The sequence below is a fragment of the Leishmania donovani genome, chromosome 26 (genome assembly GCF_000227135.1).
Source record: "Leishmania donovani BPK282A1 complete genome, chromosome 26".
NCBI lineage: Eukaryota > Euglenozoa > Kinetoplastea > Trypanosomatida > Trypanosomatidae > Leishmania > Leishmania donovani.
This window is the reverse complement of record NC_018253.1, coordinates 139612-157135: the sequence shown is the minus strand read 5'-3', so window position 1 is coordinate 157135 and position 17524 is coordinate 139612. Positions and strand designations below refer to the sequence as shown.

General features: G+C 61.7%; 5 protein-coding genes and 1 pseudogene across 5 annotated transcripts, besides 1 other annotated feature; all 6 read left to right on the top strand.

Moving 5' to 3' along the window:
* Positions 1-1525: 1525 nt before the first annotated feature.
* LDBPK_260550 (hypothetical protein, conserved) lies at positions 1526-3262 on the top strand (the record flags this gene model as incomplete). The annotated part of the gene is made up of 1 exon (XM_003861595.1): positions 1526-3262. The coding sequence occupies one exon, from the start codon at positions 1526-1528 to the stop codon at positions 3260-3262; it is 1737 nt and encodes a 578-aa protein (XP_003861643.1).
* Positions 3263-4139: 877 nt separating this feature from the next.
* LDBPK_260540 (hypothetical protein, conserved) lies at positions 4140-4592 on the top strand (the record flags this gene model as incomplete). The annotated part of the gene is made up of 1 exon (XM_003861594.1): positions 4140-4592. One exon carries the CDS (start codon positions 4140-4142, stop codon positions 4590-4592), a length of 453 nt encoding a protein of 150 aa, XP_003861642.1.
* Positions 4593-5649: 1057 nt separating this feature from the next.
* Positions 5650-7758, top strand: LDBPK_260530 (hypothetical protein, conserved; the record flags this gene model as incomplete). The annotated part of the gene is made up of 1 exon (XM_003861593.1): positions 5650-7758. One exon carries the CDS (start codon positions 5650-5652, stop codon positions 7756-7758), a length of 2109 nt encoding a protein of 702 aa, XP_003861641.1.
* Positions 7759-9021: 1263 nt separating this feature from the next.
* Positions 9022-10638, top strand: LDBPK_260520 (galactofuranosyltransferase lpg1-like protein; the record flags this gene model as incomplete). Its single annotated transcript, XM_003861592.1, has 1 exon — positions 9022-10638. One exon carries the CDS (start codon positions 9022-9024, stop codon positions 10636-10638), a length of 1617 nt encoding a protein of 538 aa, XP_003861640.1.
* A 1515-nt stretch (positions 10639-12153) lies between these two features.
* Positions 12154-15621, top strand: LDBPK_260510 (hypothetical protein, conserved; the record flags this gene model as incomplete). The annotated part of the gene is made up of 1 exon (XM_003861591.1): positions 12154-15621. The coding sequence occupies one exon, from the start codon at positions 12154-12156 to the stop codon at positions 15619-15621; it is 3468 nt and encodes a 1155-aa protein (XP_003861639.1).
* A 746-nt stretch (positions 15622-16367) lies between these two features.
* LDBPK_260500 lies at positions 16368-17249 on the top strand (annotated as a pseudogene).
* Positions 16368-17249: a sequence feature.
* Positions 17250-17524: the final 275 nt, after the last annotated feature.

Here is a 17524-nt window from a genome sequence, read left to right as displayed (position 1 = left end):
CTCCATCCTCCATCCCCACGCCCGCCTGCTCAGTTTTGCGCGTCATCTTCGTTGTCCTCCTTTCCTTTGCTGCTGCCTGTGCTCTCTGCCGTTGTGACTCCAGAGATGATGCTGGACACAAGTACGATGGAAAGAAGAGAACCCCCTGCCCCCTGCGCCCTGCCCCATGCCCACTTTCGTCTTTCACATCTTGTCGTTGTTTCGTTGCACGTTTTCTATGCCGCTCCCTCACCGATGCATTGCCACGCAAGCGAATGAAGCAGAGCCCCGATACAGAGGAGTGACAGGTGGAAGGCCGAGCGCCGCAGCGAAGACATCTGCTCGCCGTGAAAACGGCAACAATGACCAGGACACATCCACGCCGTAGCCACGCGGATCACGCCTCATTGGCGGAACCCATTTTTTATTTTCCGCGAACTGCGAAGAAAGGGTTCAAAAAGAATGGACATCCGTTTGGAGGGTGCACGGGGGTGTCGGTGACGGTGTCGCAACCGCAGCGGAGGTAGAGACGGCTTGGGGCGTCCTGCGTTATCATTCAAAGGCAGATGAGGACGCTTGCGAATCTCCTTACCCACCTGCACTACTCGGTAGAGAAGCGAGCCCGTGTAAACTTGCCACCCTCGACCATTTCTTAGGGCATTGGGGAGGGGGGGGGGGCTATCGAAGTCCTGCATTCTGTCGCACCCACCCTCTCTGAAACAGAGGCATCCCCATTTACTTGTTCTCCTTCTATAAGGCAACCCGGCTCTGTGCGAGCTCTGCCCCTCTTTTAGTTTGCCTGTTCCGCTTGCCACTCTCTCCTCATACCTTTGCGGCGACTCTCGCAGGAGAACAACAACGGCGAAGTTCGGCTTTGCCGACGGGCTGCTCCTTTCTGTTCGTGCCTGTGCATTTTGGTGTGTCTGCCGGCGTCGTGGCTGGCACGCAGAGAAACCTTTCTTTCTTTTCCTCACTCCAACACACACACACACACACACGCACGCACGCACATCCACACTCCCCACACACTCAACGAGGCATGTGAGCAGCGTCATTCTCCTTGATTCGGCCCCTCCTCTCTGATTGGCCGCCTTTCATTCTCGAGAGTGCGTGCCACCGTCCCCTCACCGTCATTATGGCGCTGCTTTGCTTGTCCTTGTGTTTTCCTTCCTAGGCCGTGACCCTAGACTTCCTAGTCTCCGCCAACCCCCGCCTCCACACGCAGGGCGGTGACAACATACTTTAGCGCTTCCTTCTGCTGCTCTCATCTCATCTTCCTCCTTATCTCTCCCTCTCTTGTCCACCTCTGTCACCGGTCGGCTGCTGCTACCGCACCACCTCACCACCCACCCCCTGCTGACCGACTGCGTTGCTCTTCCTCTTCTCGACCTGTCAAGAACCAAAGATCCGCCCACGCATACATAAAAGCGCCACCGACACGGACGTGCCGACGCCAAGCTCCGCCCGGAGAGCCGTCTCTTGCGTCCACAGCACAAGCAGACACGCACTCAACAGAACGGCGAATCCGTTCCTCAAGCGGCGCGCCATGCACGTCGCTCGCTCCGCGTATCGCCAGCTGCTACGCGTCGGCAAGACGGTCTCGGACAAGTACGCTGACCCGAATGACATGTGCTTTGCTCTCTTTGGCGTTCTGGTGAGCCGGCACGACTTCATCAACGCCGGCTATGGCAGCACCTTCCCCGCTATTCTGCGCACCTGCTTTCTACGCCCGTCCATCGCCGGCGACCCGCACGACACGGCGAGCGCGCGCACGAGCGCTGCCTTTGATGCCCTTCGGCGGCTGAACGAGCTGAAGGCGTCCAACGCGGCATTCCGCATTCGCGAGCTGCGGCGGGTCATGTCAGACGCGGCAGACCAGGGTAGCGCTAGCAACGCCGCAGCCGCATCCGCATTGACGGATGCCACACCCACTCCCTTGCCCTCTTCGGCAGCTGCGGGCCAAGCAACGGCGCCGTCCTTGCCATTTGCGTCGCAGGAGACGGCCCACACCACCGCTGTGACGTACCCACTCGACGAGGAAGGCGTTCACCTCATTCGTGGCAGCGTCCTGATCGAGCGCTCCTCGCGACGCCGCATCCAGAACTTCACGCGTCACTGTGTCGTGTGTGAGCCAATCAACATGGCCTTCCCGCCATACCGCTTCTGTGTCCCGCCGGAGCCGTCCTACCTACTCGCCGTGCGCAGCGAGTTTGCCCTGTACGCCATCACCGATGTGCTCTTGGCGCTCTCGGCGACGAGCATCTTCAATGCACATCGGCATGCCTACATGTCCCATCAACAGCAGCAGTCCGCCGAGGTCGGTCAGTCGTTGACGAACAGTGGAATTCGCATTAGCGCTGGTGACGAGGTGACCGAGGACGCGCCATCAAGGCAGGAGGAGGCTGGCAACAGCAGCAGGAAGGCGAAAGGCGTCATGGTTGCGACAGCACCGGTACTGAAGACGCGCGGGTTTCCCACCACACGTGAAGAGCTGCAGGAGCTGGTGCGCCGAATTCCGACCCGGACGGTCATCCAGACTGACGTGCTTGAGGTGGAGATTACAACTGAGTACGTCTGCTCTAACCCGTCGGCGGCAACGGCAGCGTCGCCGTCGGCGGCCGAGCACCTGGCCAAGCAGAGCAGGGACGGCGCGTTCTCGTCGACGACGCCGCTGAAGCACGGCGCGAACGCTGACGGCTGTGGTGGCAGCGCCTCCGCCAGGACCGCGGTGCAGCGCGACGATGCCAAGGCGCACCTGTTTCTCTACTACGTGTATATCCGCAACCGCGGTCCGCTGAAGAATCCCAAGCGGTGGCACGCGCAGGTGCTGTCGCACCACCTCGTTGTGATTGACGCGGCACAGGCACAAGTACTGGAGATGGGTCGACCTGGCGTTGTCGGCAACTTTCCGCTGCTGCAGCCGGGCGCGTCGCACTGCTTCGAGAGCGGCGCGACCCTTTCCGGCCCGGAAGGGCTCCTCCGCGGCTCCATCCAGGTAAACCTCTTCAACGACGCGGGTGAGGTGATGATGCTCGACGCGGCAATCGCGCCGACACGGCTGACGGTGGAGGTGACAAGCGCCATCGGCTTCACCTCTTCCAAGAACGCCAAGGAGGAGCTCGTGCAGCGGAACCGGGACTCGTCTGCGCAGCCGCCGTCGGGCGCACGCATGCCTGAGGATGGCGCCGATCGGGAAGGAAAGCACTCACTCTCCGCGGACGGGGCCGCCGAGGCGTCGGAAAACGACCGCGACAGCTCCTCAAAGCCGAAGGGTGGCAAGTAAGGGTGCCAGCTCCGCCTGCTTACTCCCCATCGGCAACACCTCTCTCTCGATCTCTGCGTTTATGCCGCTTCTCCCACCTTGGCTGCGTGGCCTGACCTCGCCCCTCCCCCCTCCCCTCTTTCTTACTGCCGGTGCTGTTTGCATGTGCGTGGAGCACACATGTGGATGCTGCTGCTGCTGCTTCCTTGTACTGGTGCTCTCTCTGTGTGTGTGGGCTGGGAGGGGAGGGGAGGGGAAGTGAAGGCTCGCCCCGTTTACTTTGTGCTGTTCGCCATCACCATCTCTTCTCCTTTCTGTTTACAGACGACGACCGTGACGACCACAAGTGCGCCTTCTACCAGGTGCATCGATACACGCGAGACGGCAAGAGGACGTGCGAAGCAACACGCGAAAGGGAAGAAGGCGACTTGCCACATCTCTCTTTTTCTCCTCTCTGAGTCTGCCTATCAGAACGTGCGCGCAGAGGACAGCACGTGTGCCCGTAAGGGTCAGCGTGCGCACAGGCACTGCCGTTGCCTCGCTGGCCTTCCTGCCTGCCTCCCTCCTGCCGTTCGTCTCTACATCTCAGCGCACACGCCTGACTGCTTCTCTCCTCCTCCTGCTCCTCACCCTCCGCGTGGGCGCCTGCATGTGCATCTCCCCCTCCCTCTCTCGCCCTCTTGCCTCCATGCCACCTTCAGCGCAGAGCAGCATCACCCGGAGGCGTTTGCCTCGTTGACTCATTGCGTGTGTGTGTGCGCCCCCACACTTGCGCGAACACTTCCGCGCAGTATACCGAGAGCATCATCTCAGTCTCTCGTCCTTTCTTCCCTTCCTATTTTCTCTCTGCCAACTTCTCAGCAACGCCGGCACCGTTTCCGTGTGCATCGCCGCCGCGATGGACGCCCCGGGCACTGCGGTAGAGCAGTACTTTAACCAGCTCATCCACATGTGCCTCTTGACTCAGGTGGTGGTGTCTGACAAGCAGGGCAACACGATTCTCGCCTGCTTCGGCACGCCAGGCGCGATGGGCGGCGATGTGAACGGCGTCAGCGGCAGCGGTGATGGACAGGAGGACGAGCTGCCAATGGAGAGCAACGTCACCGTGAGTGGCGCGCGTTACTTCCAAAATCTCGAGCAGCTGCAGCTCGGTACCCCTACGTACATCACCGCTCAGTACCACGATGCTGTGGTGGTGCAGCTGATGGAGCCTGGCGGGTCGATCCTGACGCTTATTGGGAGTCGGGCGAAGGGGCACTTTACGGGCGGCTTGCTTTCTCTCGTCCCGCAGATTCACAGCACGGCAGTGTACACGGAACTTTTACGAAAGGTGGAGGAGTGCACACAGTAGCCACGGATGCGGAGAGCGCGGGAGAGCGGGTCGCCTCGAATCCGGTGCGAGGCCGACGGCGCTTCAGCTGCTGTTATTACCGGCGATCCGTGTATACGGTGCCGTGGAGGCGATGCTGTTTCCAGTGAGCGCGTGCTCCCTACCAGTGCGGCGCTCCCACTCGTGTGCGTGTGTGTACACTTGAACGCTTGTTTTCTACGAAGGAAGCGGAGGGAGAGAGCCCTTCTCTCCCCCAAGAACAAACCATGCAAAATAAGATCTACGCACATGCATCCGGGCGTACATAGACCATTTATGTGAATGGGGAGCAGCGCACCTCTCTGTGGACGCGTGGGACGCGCGGAGAGAGGCACGGGAAGTTGCGCTCACGTGTGCCACCGCATCTCCTGAACCTGAGCGCGTGTGCATGCCTTAATGGTGCGTGATGTCGAGGTGTGGAGGATGAGGAGGAGGGGGCATGCTCTCGAGTGAGAGGTGCGCTCTAAGATGAGCGTACCACGCAACATGGAGAGTGCTTGTCAGCGGCTTTCGTGCGCTTCGCACTCCCCTGACCCCATCCTCGCGCGTCTCCTTCCCTTTTCGTGTTTGCGTGCGTGCGTGTGGATGCACGGCAAAACACACACACACACACATACGTGAACAACGAACCCTTTCCAGCGTCCCAAGTGCCACTTCCTCCCCCTGATCTGCCTCTTCACTGCTCGCACACACACACATATATATATAGATATAGTTGTGTGTGTGTAGTTATTTCTCGGCTCTGCGCATCGCGGATTAGAGATATTCGCGCACGGAGGGGTTACGCGAACGCGAACACGAACACAAAGACGCACACCGTCGCTGCCTTTGTGTGCGGAGAGGATTCCAACCCCACACTCGTCTTCCCGTCAGTGTGTACTGGCGTACGTGGGAGGGATCTCACACGCATACCGAGCAGCCACTGCGCAGCCGCGAGCCGCACAAGCTCGACCGCGTCTACACTCGTCACACTCCTCCTTCGCTGAGCGCGAGAAAGGAAAAGCAGACACCCAGACAAACCGGGCTCGCCACTCCAACCATGAGCAAAGCCAAGGATGGCGCGGGGGTCGGTTCCCTCAACGACTCCATCCCGCTTGATATAGAGGAGAGCTCAATGTCTATTTACTCCGACGAGGAGGACGATGGCGACTACGACCCGTCCAGCCAGATCTCCGAAGACGCCGCCTCCTCACTCGACTACAGCTCCGTCAGTCGCACCTATGTTTCCCACTCGCGCACGAGCGGCATGCATGTGCACTCGGAGGACTACACCGGCACCGCCAGCTACTATTCGAACGGCGGAGCTGCATCCAACTCGTTCAGCTACGACGACGAGGACTACTCGAGCATTTACGGCTCCCTGTCCTACGGCGACTCTGCGCTGCGCTCCCCACAGTCGGAGCTGAGCTCGACCTTCGCCTCGCTCTACTACGAGAACGAATACGTGGTGAGCATGCGGTCCACGCTACGCTTCCTGCGGCGTCCACTCTACTACTTCGCCTTCGCCACCGCCGGCAGCGGCGCGGTCGGGAGCATCTGCCGACTAGCCACAACCTTTGCGAAGCGCTTCGTTGACAGCGGCGCGAGCATCGCCGATTCCTCCTTAGGCGCCTACCCGGGTAGTGCTGCGAGCGGCGCCGGTGCCTGTTCGAGCCTGCCGTCGGGGTACCTCAACGTGCCGGAGTGGCTGCGCGATGTGCGAGCTTCGCTGCCGAGCTTGATGGAGGTGCCGGCTGCGTGGATGCTGCGCCGTCACGGCATCCCAGTGCTCTCGGAGGTGATGCAGAGACAGGAGCGGGAGTCCGCTGCCGCGGCGGCGGCCACCATGGCAGAGCAGATGAACTCCGGAGTGCAGGAGGTGTGGCAGTCGTGGCAGAAGACAGGGCCAGCGATCCCGGTGGCGCTCTTTCTGCCTATCTTCTCCATAGTCGTCTTTAAGGTGGCGCAGCATGTGCGGCCCAATTCCGCAAACCTGACGGAGATACTGCGACCACGGCAGGACGCTGAAGATGTTGATGCTGCCCCCACACACGTGAAGACCCCGTCACCGGCACGCCCGTCGCTGATCATGGACGCCAGTCCGATCCAGGCACTGTCGTCCTCAGCGGGGAACTTGAGCGCGCAGTCGGCGTCAATGAATATGCTACCAACCTCGCGCGGAACGGCGTCTGCCACGATGAGCCGCCACAGCGCCACCGGCGACGACTCAAACGCGCAGCCGGCGCCTTTCGTAGTACCACCGGTCAACATTGCTACCATTACAAGCGTATCCCCTGTAGTGCCGCGTGTGGGTGCGTCGGACACCGACGGCGTTTCTCCCAGCTCGCCGGGCGACTACCTCGGCGACTCGCACGACCGCTCCCGCTCGACGACGCAGGTGCCGCAGACGCACCGCCACATCGCTGATGCCGCGGTGCCGCAGGATAGCGAGGAGGGTGGCAAGGTGCTTGATGCGGACGTTGATGTTGACGTAGCACACTCGTCACTGGTGTCGGTGTCTCCGTCGCCGCGGCCTGCAGAGGGCAACCACAAACCAGCGGGCGAAACACCCGGAACAGCACTGCCTGCTGCTTCCCCGTCAGTGTCGCCACTTCCGCGTATGCCTCAGGCGCTCCCTGAGGTCAGCAGGGCGGGTCGACTCGTCTCCGTGAAGGACTCTCCCCTGCGCGGTGAAGTCGTGGCTGCGATGGCAGGAGTGGCCGATGTGCGGGAGGCAAACGCGGCTTTCATAGCTGCCGTGCGCTACGGCTGCAGTGTTGTCGTGCTGCCGTCTGCCCTTCGTGACGTGGACGGGCTGCTTGAGGCGCCACCGTCGCTGACTGTGGAGTTCACGGACGACGTTGTCGCCTCTTCCACCGTCCTGGCGGATCGTCGTGGTCTGACGATGGTCGGCGTGACGGCACAGCAGTGGGATGCGCAGGCGGAGCCGCTCGACACCTTTGCACACCCCGGCAACGCTCTTTACGTCTTCGTCGCGCATGAGTCCTCCAGCCCGGCGGTGTTGGCCCGCGTGGAGACGGCGGTGGCGCACAGAGTCTTTGTCGGCACTTCATGGGCGGCGGTGCCGGTGAACCAAGTCTTTTACGACCGCTTGCTAAAGGAGAAGGCGGTGCGGAAACAGCAGCAGGAGGCCCAGCCACAGCGATAAGGGCGCCGTCTCTGCTCTGCCGTGCCCACCGTTGTCGCGTGCAGCTGCAGGGTTTCGCTCATCGAGAGTGAGCGCAGCGCATCTCCACACACCCTTTGCCTTCCCTCTCACCCACCCCCACCCCCGGCTGGCTGCGCACTCGTGCACACATCTGCGTGTTGGCGGATGTTTTTGATCGTTGTCTTTTGAGCGCGTTACCGCTTTCCCTCCCTCGCTCTCTCATAGATACACGTACACACTCGTCTCGCTCTCGTCAGCCCTATTCTGACGTCTGCGCGCATTGCCGCTCTGTATTGTACATGCGCTGCCTCCGCCACAACGACGGCTCTCCCTCTTGCGTCTTCTACATGCGTGCGCCAATGTGCGTGTGCGTGTGCGTGGACTCTCCGTCTTGTCGCCCCCCCCCTCCTCCTCTCTTGGTTCTGCGTTTGTGTCTCATAGAAGGTATCTTCTCTAACGTATCTCTCTCTCCCTCTCCCTGTTCCCGTTGTTTGCCATACACGTCCCCTGCCCGTGTCGTTGCGTAGTCGCGCGTGTCTTGTCATGTATGCGTGCGTGTGAGCCGCTGATGCTCCCATCGTCGTGTCGCACGCAGGGACGGCACGCCGAGTCGGCGCTTCTTCTTCATCCTTTCCCTCCATGCCAACTTACGCGTACTCAAGCATGTAAAGTGCCACTGCGTGTGCAACGCGGGGATGACCGGTGACTCTAGAACGCTGCTTTCTTATTTTCTCTCATGCCGCGGCGCAGGCTCGGTGCTATGCGCTGCATCTGCGCACCTGCAGGCACGTGCGTCGCGTGTGGTGGCCCACGGTCAATAGTAGGCACTTCCAACTGCCCCCCTCCCCCGTGTTTCTGTGCGGTATGCTGAGGTGGTCCTCCGTCTGCCTGTCTGTGCCTCTTGCCGCCTTTAGATAATGTATTCCCATCTCGTCACTTCTCGCTGTTTTCCGCCATCATATCTCCTTCTCGACAGCACGGCTCAGCGCGCCGACTCCTTGCTGCACCCCCTCCTTCCCCCCTTTTTGGGCTTTGCGGGGCGCCGACAAGAAGCAACCTCAAGACGAGCGTGCGCATCTCCGTGCCTATGTAAATGCAGCGATGAACGGCAGATTACACCCCGCACGCCGTGGACTGCGTTACGAGAAGCGCCATCGGCGATCATTTCTTCTAGGCGGTGTGTGCTTGCTAGTGTGCCTTGCGCTCGGCCTCTTCGTGCTGCCTCACACCTCCTCAAGCGATGTAACACAGCCCACGGTTTCGATGGCGCCAGCGCCGCCCTCGTCGCTGGCGCCTCGATGGACTGAGCAGGCAACATCAGGGGCGCCAAGCTCCACTCTCGCCTTCACCGACGCCCCTCCTGACACTCTCACTTCTATCAACACCGCGGCACCGCTGCCGCGTCCCGCTGTGGACGAGGGGAGCAATGCCGCGCATGCCACGGTAGAGGCCCCAACGGGGAACACGCACACCATCTCCGACGCTCCACCACCCACGGAAAGACCACAGCGCGACTCAGTCGAGTTACACAGCCGATACGCGGCAGAGCTCGTGCAACTCGATGCCCTCGATGTCTTTCCGCTCCGCCCTTACGAGCGCCGTATCTCGTTTGTGGAGTTCGCGCGCTGTCTTGCCACCCGTCTCTCCGTCAGCCCCGACACGGGAGTAGAGGTGGAGCGGCACGATCTCGCCTCCGACCGGTACGCACCCTTTCTCATCTCTGTCACCCTGGAGAACACGCAGGATCTCAAGGCGCTCATCTGCAACTTGACGATGCCGTACCGCTACATTGTACTCGCCCAAAACGGCGACACGCCAGAGGTGACGCCGTTTTTCCGCCTGCTGCGCCGCGTGTTCGCCTTCACGACGCGTCTGACGGTTCTCCAGTTCCCCGACAACATTGGCTTCGCCGGCGCCGTCAATGCCGGTCTGCGTGAGGCCCTCAGCCACCCGTTCAGCGAGGTGCCCTTTCTCCACATTGTGCACAACGACGTGCGCTTCTTGTTCTCGTCGCTTGAACAGGCTGTGGCACGCGCCTACAAGACGACAGCGAGGGACACGGATATGATCGATGCTCTGGAGAAGGAGGTTGCGACAGAGCCAAACGAGTACACGCCGCTGATCCGGCAGCCCGACGGCTTGCGCACGCCGCTTCTGCCGGGTACCCCGCTGCCCCAGCAACATGACCGCAAACCGGTTGTCGTCACGTCCGCGCTGTTGCCGGACCGTGTTCGGTACATGACCCCGTCCAGGCGCGCGGAGCTGATGGTGGGGCACACTTCCTTCATGTTCGCCAACAGCCGCGGCGAGTACACGAGCGTCTTCCTTACCCGCCTGGCTGTGCTGACGGTCGGCTTCTTTGACGAGAATTTCTTTCCTATCCTTTACGATGATACGGACTACCGCTGGCGTGCCCACCTGCTCGGCTTCGTTGAAGACCACAACGCTGCGATGAACGACCAGGTCATCTCCTTCGACCTCGACTGCGTCAACCAAGCCATGAGCGACGTCGACGGCGATGGCAATGCAGAGGGTCCATTGGGGGGGCTTCGCAAGGCAGCTACGGGGCCGACGCTGTCCCCGAAAGGCAAGGCCCTTCAACGTGACTGCCGCAAGGCCTTCTATGCCGGGGTGCAGTACGCGTATATGCAGCAGAAGTGGGGCGTGGAGTCCATGACGGAACTCATGCAGGCGCATACAAGGCGGGAGCCCTTTAGCGGCGAGGCGTTCGCTGGTAGACTGCGCCTGCCGCTGGACGCGTGGGTGGTGGATAGGAACCGGTTGACCAACCTGCGGACGTGGCTGCGCGACGTGGGGCGGCGCATCCTTGATGTGGATAACTATAACACTGACGTTATTCTGCAGGCTGTCAGCCCTTAAGCCAGTGGGCGGAAAGCTGAAGTGTGTGGGTGAAGAATGATGGACGGGAGCACCGCTCGAAAGGAGGGGCAGGTGGGCCGTGTGAGGGCTTGCATGTGCATGCAGGTGAGATCGGATGTGTGGGTATCTGCTCCCTGTCGCTTGAGACTGGCCTGGCGAGCACATGAGGGCCACGCGCCGCTCACGGCTGGAGCGGCTTGTGTTTCCTTGCACTGCACTGTTGACCTCCCATAGCCGTCCTGCCTAACTTCGTGACGCTGCGCCTGTCCGCATCTTTCCCACGCCCTCTCACTGTTCTTTCTTGTCTCTTCTCATATACCTTGTGCTGCAGCGTGATGTTGCCTCGGTCGCAGCAGCGGACAGCAGCAGCGATACCAAAATCACGAATAGTTCTCACGGGTGCGCTTGCGTCTGGCGCGCGTTCTCTTGCTGTGCGGGGTCTTCCTCTCTGCATTTTTGCCTTCGTTTTCTGTTCGGGTTTTGCATGTGCGATGTGAGGAGGAAGAGCGAGAGAGAGACGAGGGCGTGAGCGCCCCACGCGTTGATCGGAGAGAGGGAGGGGCATCCTGCAGTGAGCCATCCGACGAATGGGCGCTTCGCTCTGACCAACTCGCTGGCCGGCTCCGCGCCCTGCTGCCCCTCATAGCTTGCTACAGTCCTCTCCTCAGCCTCCCCTCCCCTGCCCTTCTCGCCCAACGCAGAAGTCTGATCGCACAAGAAGAAGGGCTGTAGCACAACGTGTGGGCGACAGCGATGACAACCGAACAGAGAATACAGACGTCTCTCTCTCACGGTGCGAGAAATCGGCGAGAGGAGAGCGTAGGGAGGATGCCGTCGACCTGTATAGTGATGCCCTACCAGGGTAGTCGGGTGGGATTCAGGGACTACCTGTCCGCGCATAATGTGAAGGTGTGTACAGATCCCTTGCACCGACCCGTGTGATGCTATCTCTCTCTCCCTTTTTTTTTTGGACTCCCTCCTCCTTACACGTTCGCTGTGCCGTTGCGATGGCAACTGCTACTGCGGTTTCCTTCTCCTATTGGCCGCCTCTTGTTTTACGTTTGGTCGTGTGCCGCCGTGAGAGCGAGATATACACACCCGCCCACAAATACAGTGACTGACAGACTTCTGCATCCTCGCGCGCCCCACGTGTCGATGCAACGTGACTGTGCTGTTGCACTTTTCTCGCCCCCTCTTGTCTCCCTTGCGTTGGTGTTTGTGTGTGTGTGCGTGCGTGCTGCTGTGGATGTGCTTCCCTCACCTCTGCTGAGATACAGCAATCGACCCCTCCCCCCCGCCCCCAACACACACACACACACACACACACACACACACAGGCATACCTACAATCCACAAACGCACATAGAAGAGGTACATGCTTTGCGCATCAAGAGTGACCACATAACCGCCACGGAAGCAGTGCTGCCGCCACCGTCATCATAGACCCCTCCTTTATGCACGCGCAGAGACGCAACCAAACCTCCCTTGTGTACGTGGCCGCGTAGCTCAAGCCTGATGGAGACTATCGCGGTAGAAACAGGTCCGTGCGACCTCTATCATGCCCTCGGATCCGTTCCGTCTGGCGACCCGTCACTGAAAGAAGCCACCCTGCTCTGCGTTGCCTCAAGTGCGTGTTCCTGCGAAGCGGCGCCATCTGCCAACGAAGCACACGACACCACCGCAGCGAGCATTTCTTGTGGTGCTGGCGCTCCCGCTTGGCTCTCTGCGACAGTGACGTGCACGTTGGACGTGCTCATCCAGGTGCATCCTTCTCTCTCACGAGGCAGGTTTGCCGATTTCCTAGGTGGATGCCATGGCGTCACCGTGAAAAAGTCGGAACCGCACTTCGCGCGCGTCACCTGCTGTAACGCTCGTGACCTTTGTGAGCTACACGACGGACTCATCACACTACCGCTCTCTCCTGCGGACGTTGTCGCCACGGATGTGAGCACCTGCAGCACTCGTGTGAAAGCTGCCAACTTGTCAAGCGTGTGGTCAGGCCAAAGTGCGCGAGGCAGGGGTGCTCAGAGCAGCACCGTCGGTAGCACTGGCGGCCGAGCCATGGAGACGGCGATTGCGAGTGCTGCAGAGGCGAATTGTTGCTCCGCGCACGCGGTCTGCTGCGCCCCTGAGTATCTTGCGGTCCTCAGTGAGATGAGGTCGGCGTGTGTGGCCAGGAGCCTGCCGACTGTCGCCCTTATCGTTCGATTTCCGCAGCGGTGCCGTCGTGCGCTCGTACTGCTGCGCCCTACGGTCAGCAGGCGGCACAAGAAGTATAGAGTGGCCTACCATGCATCGCTGCGCTTCGTCAGCGAGAGCATGCAGCGCGTGGCGCTGATGCCAATGGGGGACGCAGCTGTGCTGCTGGCCGATACGTTCATTCACGACGCTGCGCTATCTGCGTGTGCGTTCACCGAGGACAGCGGTGCCTCGGCGACGCTGGTATTGCGCGGGAGCTATCTCTCCCTGCACGATGGAGAGCAGCAAAGTGGTGCGCTGCAGCCGCTGCTCCTTCATCTTGGGCTGCGCGGTGCGCCAGCTCGACGGCGCGTCCTTCGGTCTCTGCTGCGTTGCCGCGTCACAGGGGCGTGGCATCGTCTGAGGTCCCCCGCACGCGGCGCCAGTCGAGCGCCGTACTGCCGTCCTGTCGTCTCGGAGCTCGTGCTCTACACCAGCGGAGGCCACATACTGGTGTTTGAGCTTTTCATGGCCGACGGGGCGCACGAAGCGCTGACTTTGGCGGGCAAAGAAGACCCATCTATGACTGTCGTCTACACATGCTGCGTCGGAACTCGTCTGCTGTTCTCGAAGCTTGACGCTTCCGCAGCCGCAGAATCCATTGCAGTCTCTCGACCCGGTGATTATGTCTGCGGCGGCGCGCTCCTCGTCGCACCGCCGTGGGGATTTGCCGACCGGTGGCGCCACTCTCCATGGATGGAAAGGGCGCTCACGCTCGCCACAACACCGTCTGTCGCTGTATCGGGCGTGCTCGTCTTGGGTGAGGGAGGCCGTCGCCGTCGCCGGCACCGTCCCTCTTCGGTGCTGGCCATGAGCCCTAACCGCGGTGTGTGGCTGCTCAGAACAGATTCGCAGCTCTGCGTGGCGAGCGTTCCCACAGGCACAGGCGCGATGGGGGAGCACGGTGACGCGGAACCGACTCTCACCACCGCAGTGAAGCTGGATTCCTCACACGCTCTCCATGACGTACAGTACGTGGCATGCGGTGGTCATGCCGGTTTCTTGCTGCTGTGCCGGCACAGCAGCGCGGGTGCAGCTGAGCCGTGGGACATGACCTCGGCGATGAGCCCGGTGACGGTCACCTCAGCCGTCGGCGATCGCTTCGTCCACTGCTCGCATTCGCAGAGTCCTCTGCAGCTTCTGTTTCTCTCCCTCACGGCAATGGGGACGTCTGCTGCTGCTGCCTCCGACGCGGCCATCTCGCCCTTGTTGCCGGTGCCGCTGATTTCTTCCTCGATTCTCGAGTCGCTACCGCCGTCCTTCGCCCATCCGTCGAGCCGGCTGCGCCTCGTCTGCGCAGTTTCTGCCGCCGACACGCCGGACTCGATGGTGGCGTCCGAGAACCTCAGCGACACTCTTTACGTTGCCATCAGCAGTAGTGGCGATGCTCGTTTCGCGTGGACAGTGACGGTGCGCCTCCCGTCTGTGTGGCCGTCGTGCACATCGCTGTTCCAGCTCTGTCCCAAAGAGTGTAGCGGAATCGCCGGAGGAGCAGGCACCGCTACTGGCGGCGCGTGCCAGGCCGCCTCGACGCTTCAGTGGACCGCCCACGCGCTGAGCGCTCTGTTCCCGCACGCATGTCTGATGGCAGGTGGTAACGAGGTCAGTGCGTGGAGGACAGCGGTGCAGGGCACCACCGTTTCTTCCCTCAGCAAGGCGTCGCCGTCAGCAGTCGCATCTGAGGAGGAGTCGCCGCTGGAGACGGCGCTCGAGGCGGCGCTTTTAGAGTTGAACTATCCGTACAAACACGGAACGACTTCGGCTGCTGCTGCTGCTGCATTGAATGCGGCTCTTGGTCGGGGACCCCATGCGGACGGTGCGGCGTTGTACTACCCCGCGGCTACAGTTGCGTTTCACGACGCGTTGCACGCTCTTCTGCACGCGTGCTTCTGCGGGGAGGCAGCGAGTGCAGCCGGCGCGGTCGCCGTAGTCGCCGGCTTCTCGGCTGCCCTGCGCATGAGTGGGCTCCTGGCCAGGGGCAGGGACTGCCCTGATGCCCGTGGTGGCGGCGTCGTGGCCACTATGCGGATTGTGGCGTTCTTGCACGGGTGCGCACAGCTTCTCCGACACGCGATGGAGGACGTGGCGGCTGTGGGTAACGTATCGGCGCTGCAGGCCTGCGCATCCCACTTGGCTCAGACGGTGGAAGCAGGCGCAGCGCGAAGGTCATCTTCGGCGATGACGGCAACGGCGTGGGAGGTGTGGGGCCTTTTGCTGCAGCCTCTTTTCGACTTTGTGTGGGGTGTCGTGCAGGCGTACGGCGTATCGGCTGAGGTGGCTGCCGGCCTGCTCGAGTACTGCAGTCCTGCGGTGCGGTCAATGGTGCATGCGAGAAGGCATTGGTGGCTTGAAGGAGGCAGCGCTGTCCATGACACGAAGCCCGATAACGCTGCACCACTCAAAGTTCCCGAGGAGACGCCATGCACGAGTGGACCGGCGGCCCATGCTGTGTCTGCTGGATTGTCGGCGCAGCACGACGGTGTCGCGTCACCTTCCGGACAACACACTTCTGTGCCCACTGCCATGTCAGTTTCCCCGGCTGCCGCGGCGACAGCGTCAGCATCATCGTGCACGAGTGCGGAACTGTACGAGTTGGTGCGTCGAGTGTTTCTCGCGCAGGGTGCCTCAGCAGCGCTGGGTCTGCTTGGCGAGCTGCAGCGACACGACAGCACCAAAGCCGGTGTGGCGGAAATGGCGCAGATGTTGGAGGCGATGCAGCGCCGGCTTCAGGGGGCCGCCGTATGAGGGCAGCGCGCCACGCGGGTGAGGGTCTGTGTGTGTGTGCGCGCTTTTTCGCCCATTTCTGCCTCGCACCTCCTCCACAGCATCCGCAGAAGCGTCGTGGGAGGGGGGCCCTTTGTGTGCCACGTGGCGCAACGCCGCGGTAGGACGACATCTATCTGACACCCCACACCCATGCATCCAACATACATTCTGCAATGGACGCACAGCCACAAAAGACAGGGGGAGCGACCGACGCCTGCTCATATGCTCGGGGGCGACACGCCGGATGCCGCACAGCCGAACACACAAGCGCGGGTGTGAATGGAGGCCTCTGCACTGTACGAGAGTGCCCTCCCCTTCCCACATTCCCCAACACCCACTGCTCCTCTCCTCTCCGCTCACATATTGCCTTATTCTGATCACCTGTGCTTTCACTTTTCGCCCGCCCTCGCCCTTCTTAATTCTGCCCTGCCCCTCTCGCTCTCCCTCTCCGCGCACACGCACGTCATTGTCGTCCCGGACTCTCGCTCTCTTCGGAAATTGAGAGACGGCATTACTGGCGGACTTCTTCACTCAAGCCATGGTGCACGTTTCCCATCGCTCACGCACATCGCACGCGACCATCTTGTCGCTTTCTCCTCTTCACCGGCGCGGTGTGCCCTCTTGATTAGGAGGCCGCGTCGCTGCTGCTCTCGCATTGTGCGGAGCGGGACGTCTTCTTCATCACGGCGGTGGCGGCTTTTCACACGCAACACTTCCGCACCTGCATGATGGCGGCGCCGCGCTTTCTGCACTGGGCGGAAGAAAACGGGGTGATGGCGCAGTCGATTGAGGCGAGCCACCACCGCGCTGACGCGCGACGGATGTCCGTGGATGCTGAAAGCGAGGCGGGGCCGCTGCTGCGTCACCATATTCACTCGACCCACTCAGCGGCGCGACGGTCATCGCTGCCGGCTGCGGCGGGCGTGCCTGGCGTGCAGGAGTACCAGTGCCGCCTTGCCCTCCTCCAGCACGCGTGGTCGAGTGTGCAGATGGGTAAGCGCTTGCAGTTTGGCAAGGACGCGGTCGCCCTTCTCGACTACGCCGAAGACTCTCTGAGCTACCATGTCGGGTGTGCGCTGGCGCTCTTCGGGCTGCCACTGCCGGCTGCCGAGGAGACAGTCATGAATGCCACCGCGTACCTCACAGGCACCGTTGCCGAAGTGACGTCGACGCCCGCACACGCTGTCTCGCCTCGTTCGTTTTCGCTTGCCATGCAAAGAGACCTGTACGCTCTAACGGAGTCGGTGCACGCGCTGACGCTTTTGCACCTGGGCATGGTGGAGCCGGCGATGCAGATGGCAAAGGCCGCCCTTGACAGAGCCGAGGCTCTGCGAACGCGCGGCAGCAGTTCCGTCGACAATGACAAGGATGATGCCCTGCTCCTGGACACGCTGCGCCGCGTTGTGGTGATGGCCGTCACCGCGCTGGAGGACGCCGCATCGGCGCTGGAGGTGACACTGTCGCCGCATCTCCTCGCGTACATTGCGGTGTGCCTGCCTTCTTCGGCGGTCTCTGCGCTGGCGGCATTTGCGTCAGGGCGCAGTCCGAGGCGCACTGCCTGTTATACCCGTCAGACCTGCCCCTGCACGCTTCCACGCGACAGATGATCCCGTTCCACATGAACCGCGCCGTGTATCTCTACCACGCTGGGCAGCTGTGCGGCGCCTGGGATGACGCGTGCTGCGCCGTCGCCACGGTGGACGAGTTGGCCGGCTCCGTCGAGCTTGCCTTCTCCGACTGCTTCTCGCTCCATATGTACTACTTTACCTGCCACGTCGGATTCGCACTGCTTGAGGAGCTCCTGTTAGCCGATCTGGAGGCGGCAAAGGCGTGCCTGTCGCACCCCACCAGCAAGGAGGCCAAGGACAAGAAGGACGCAACG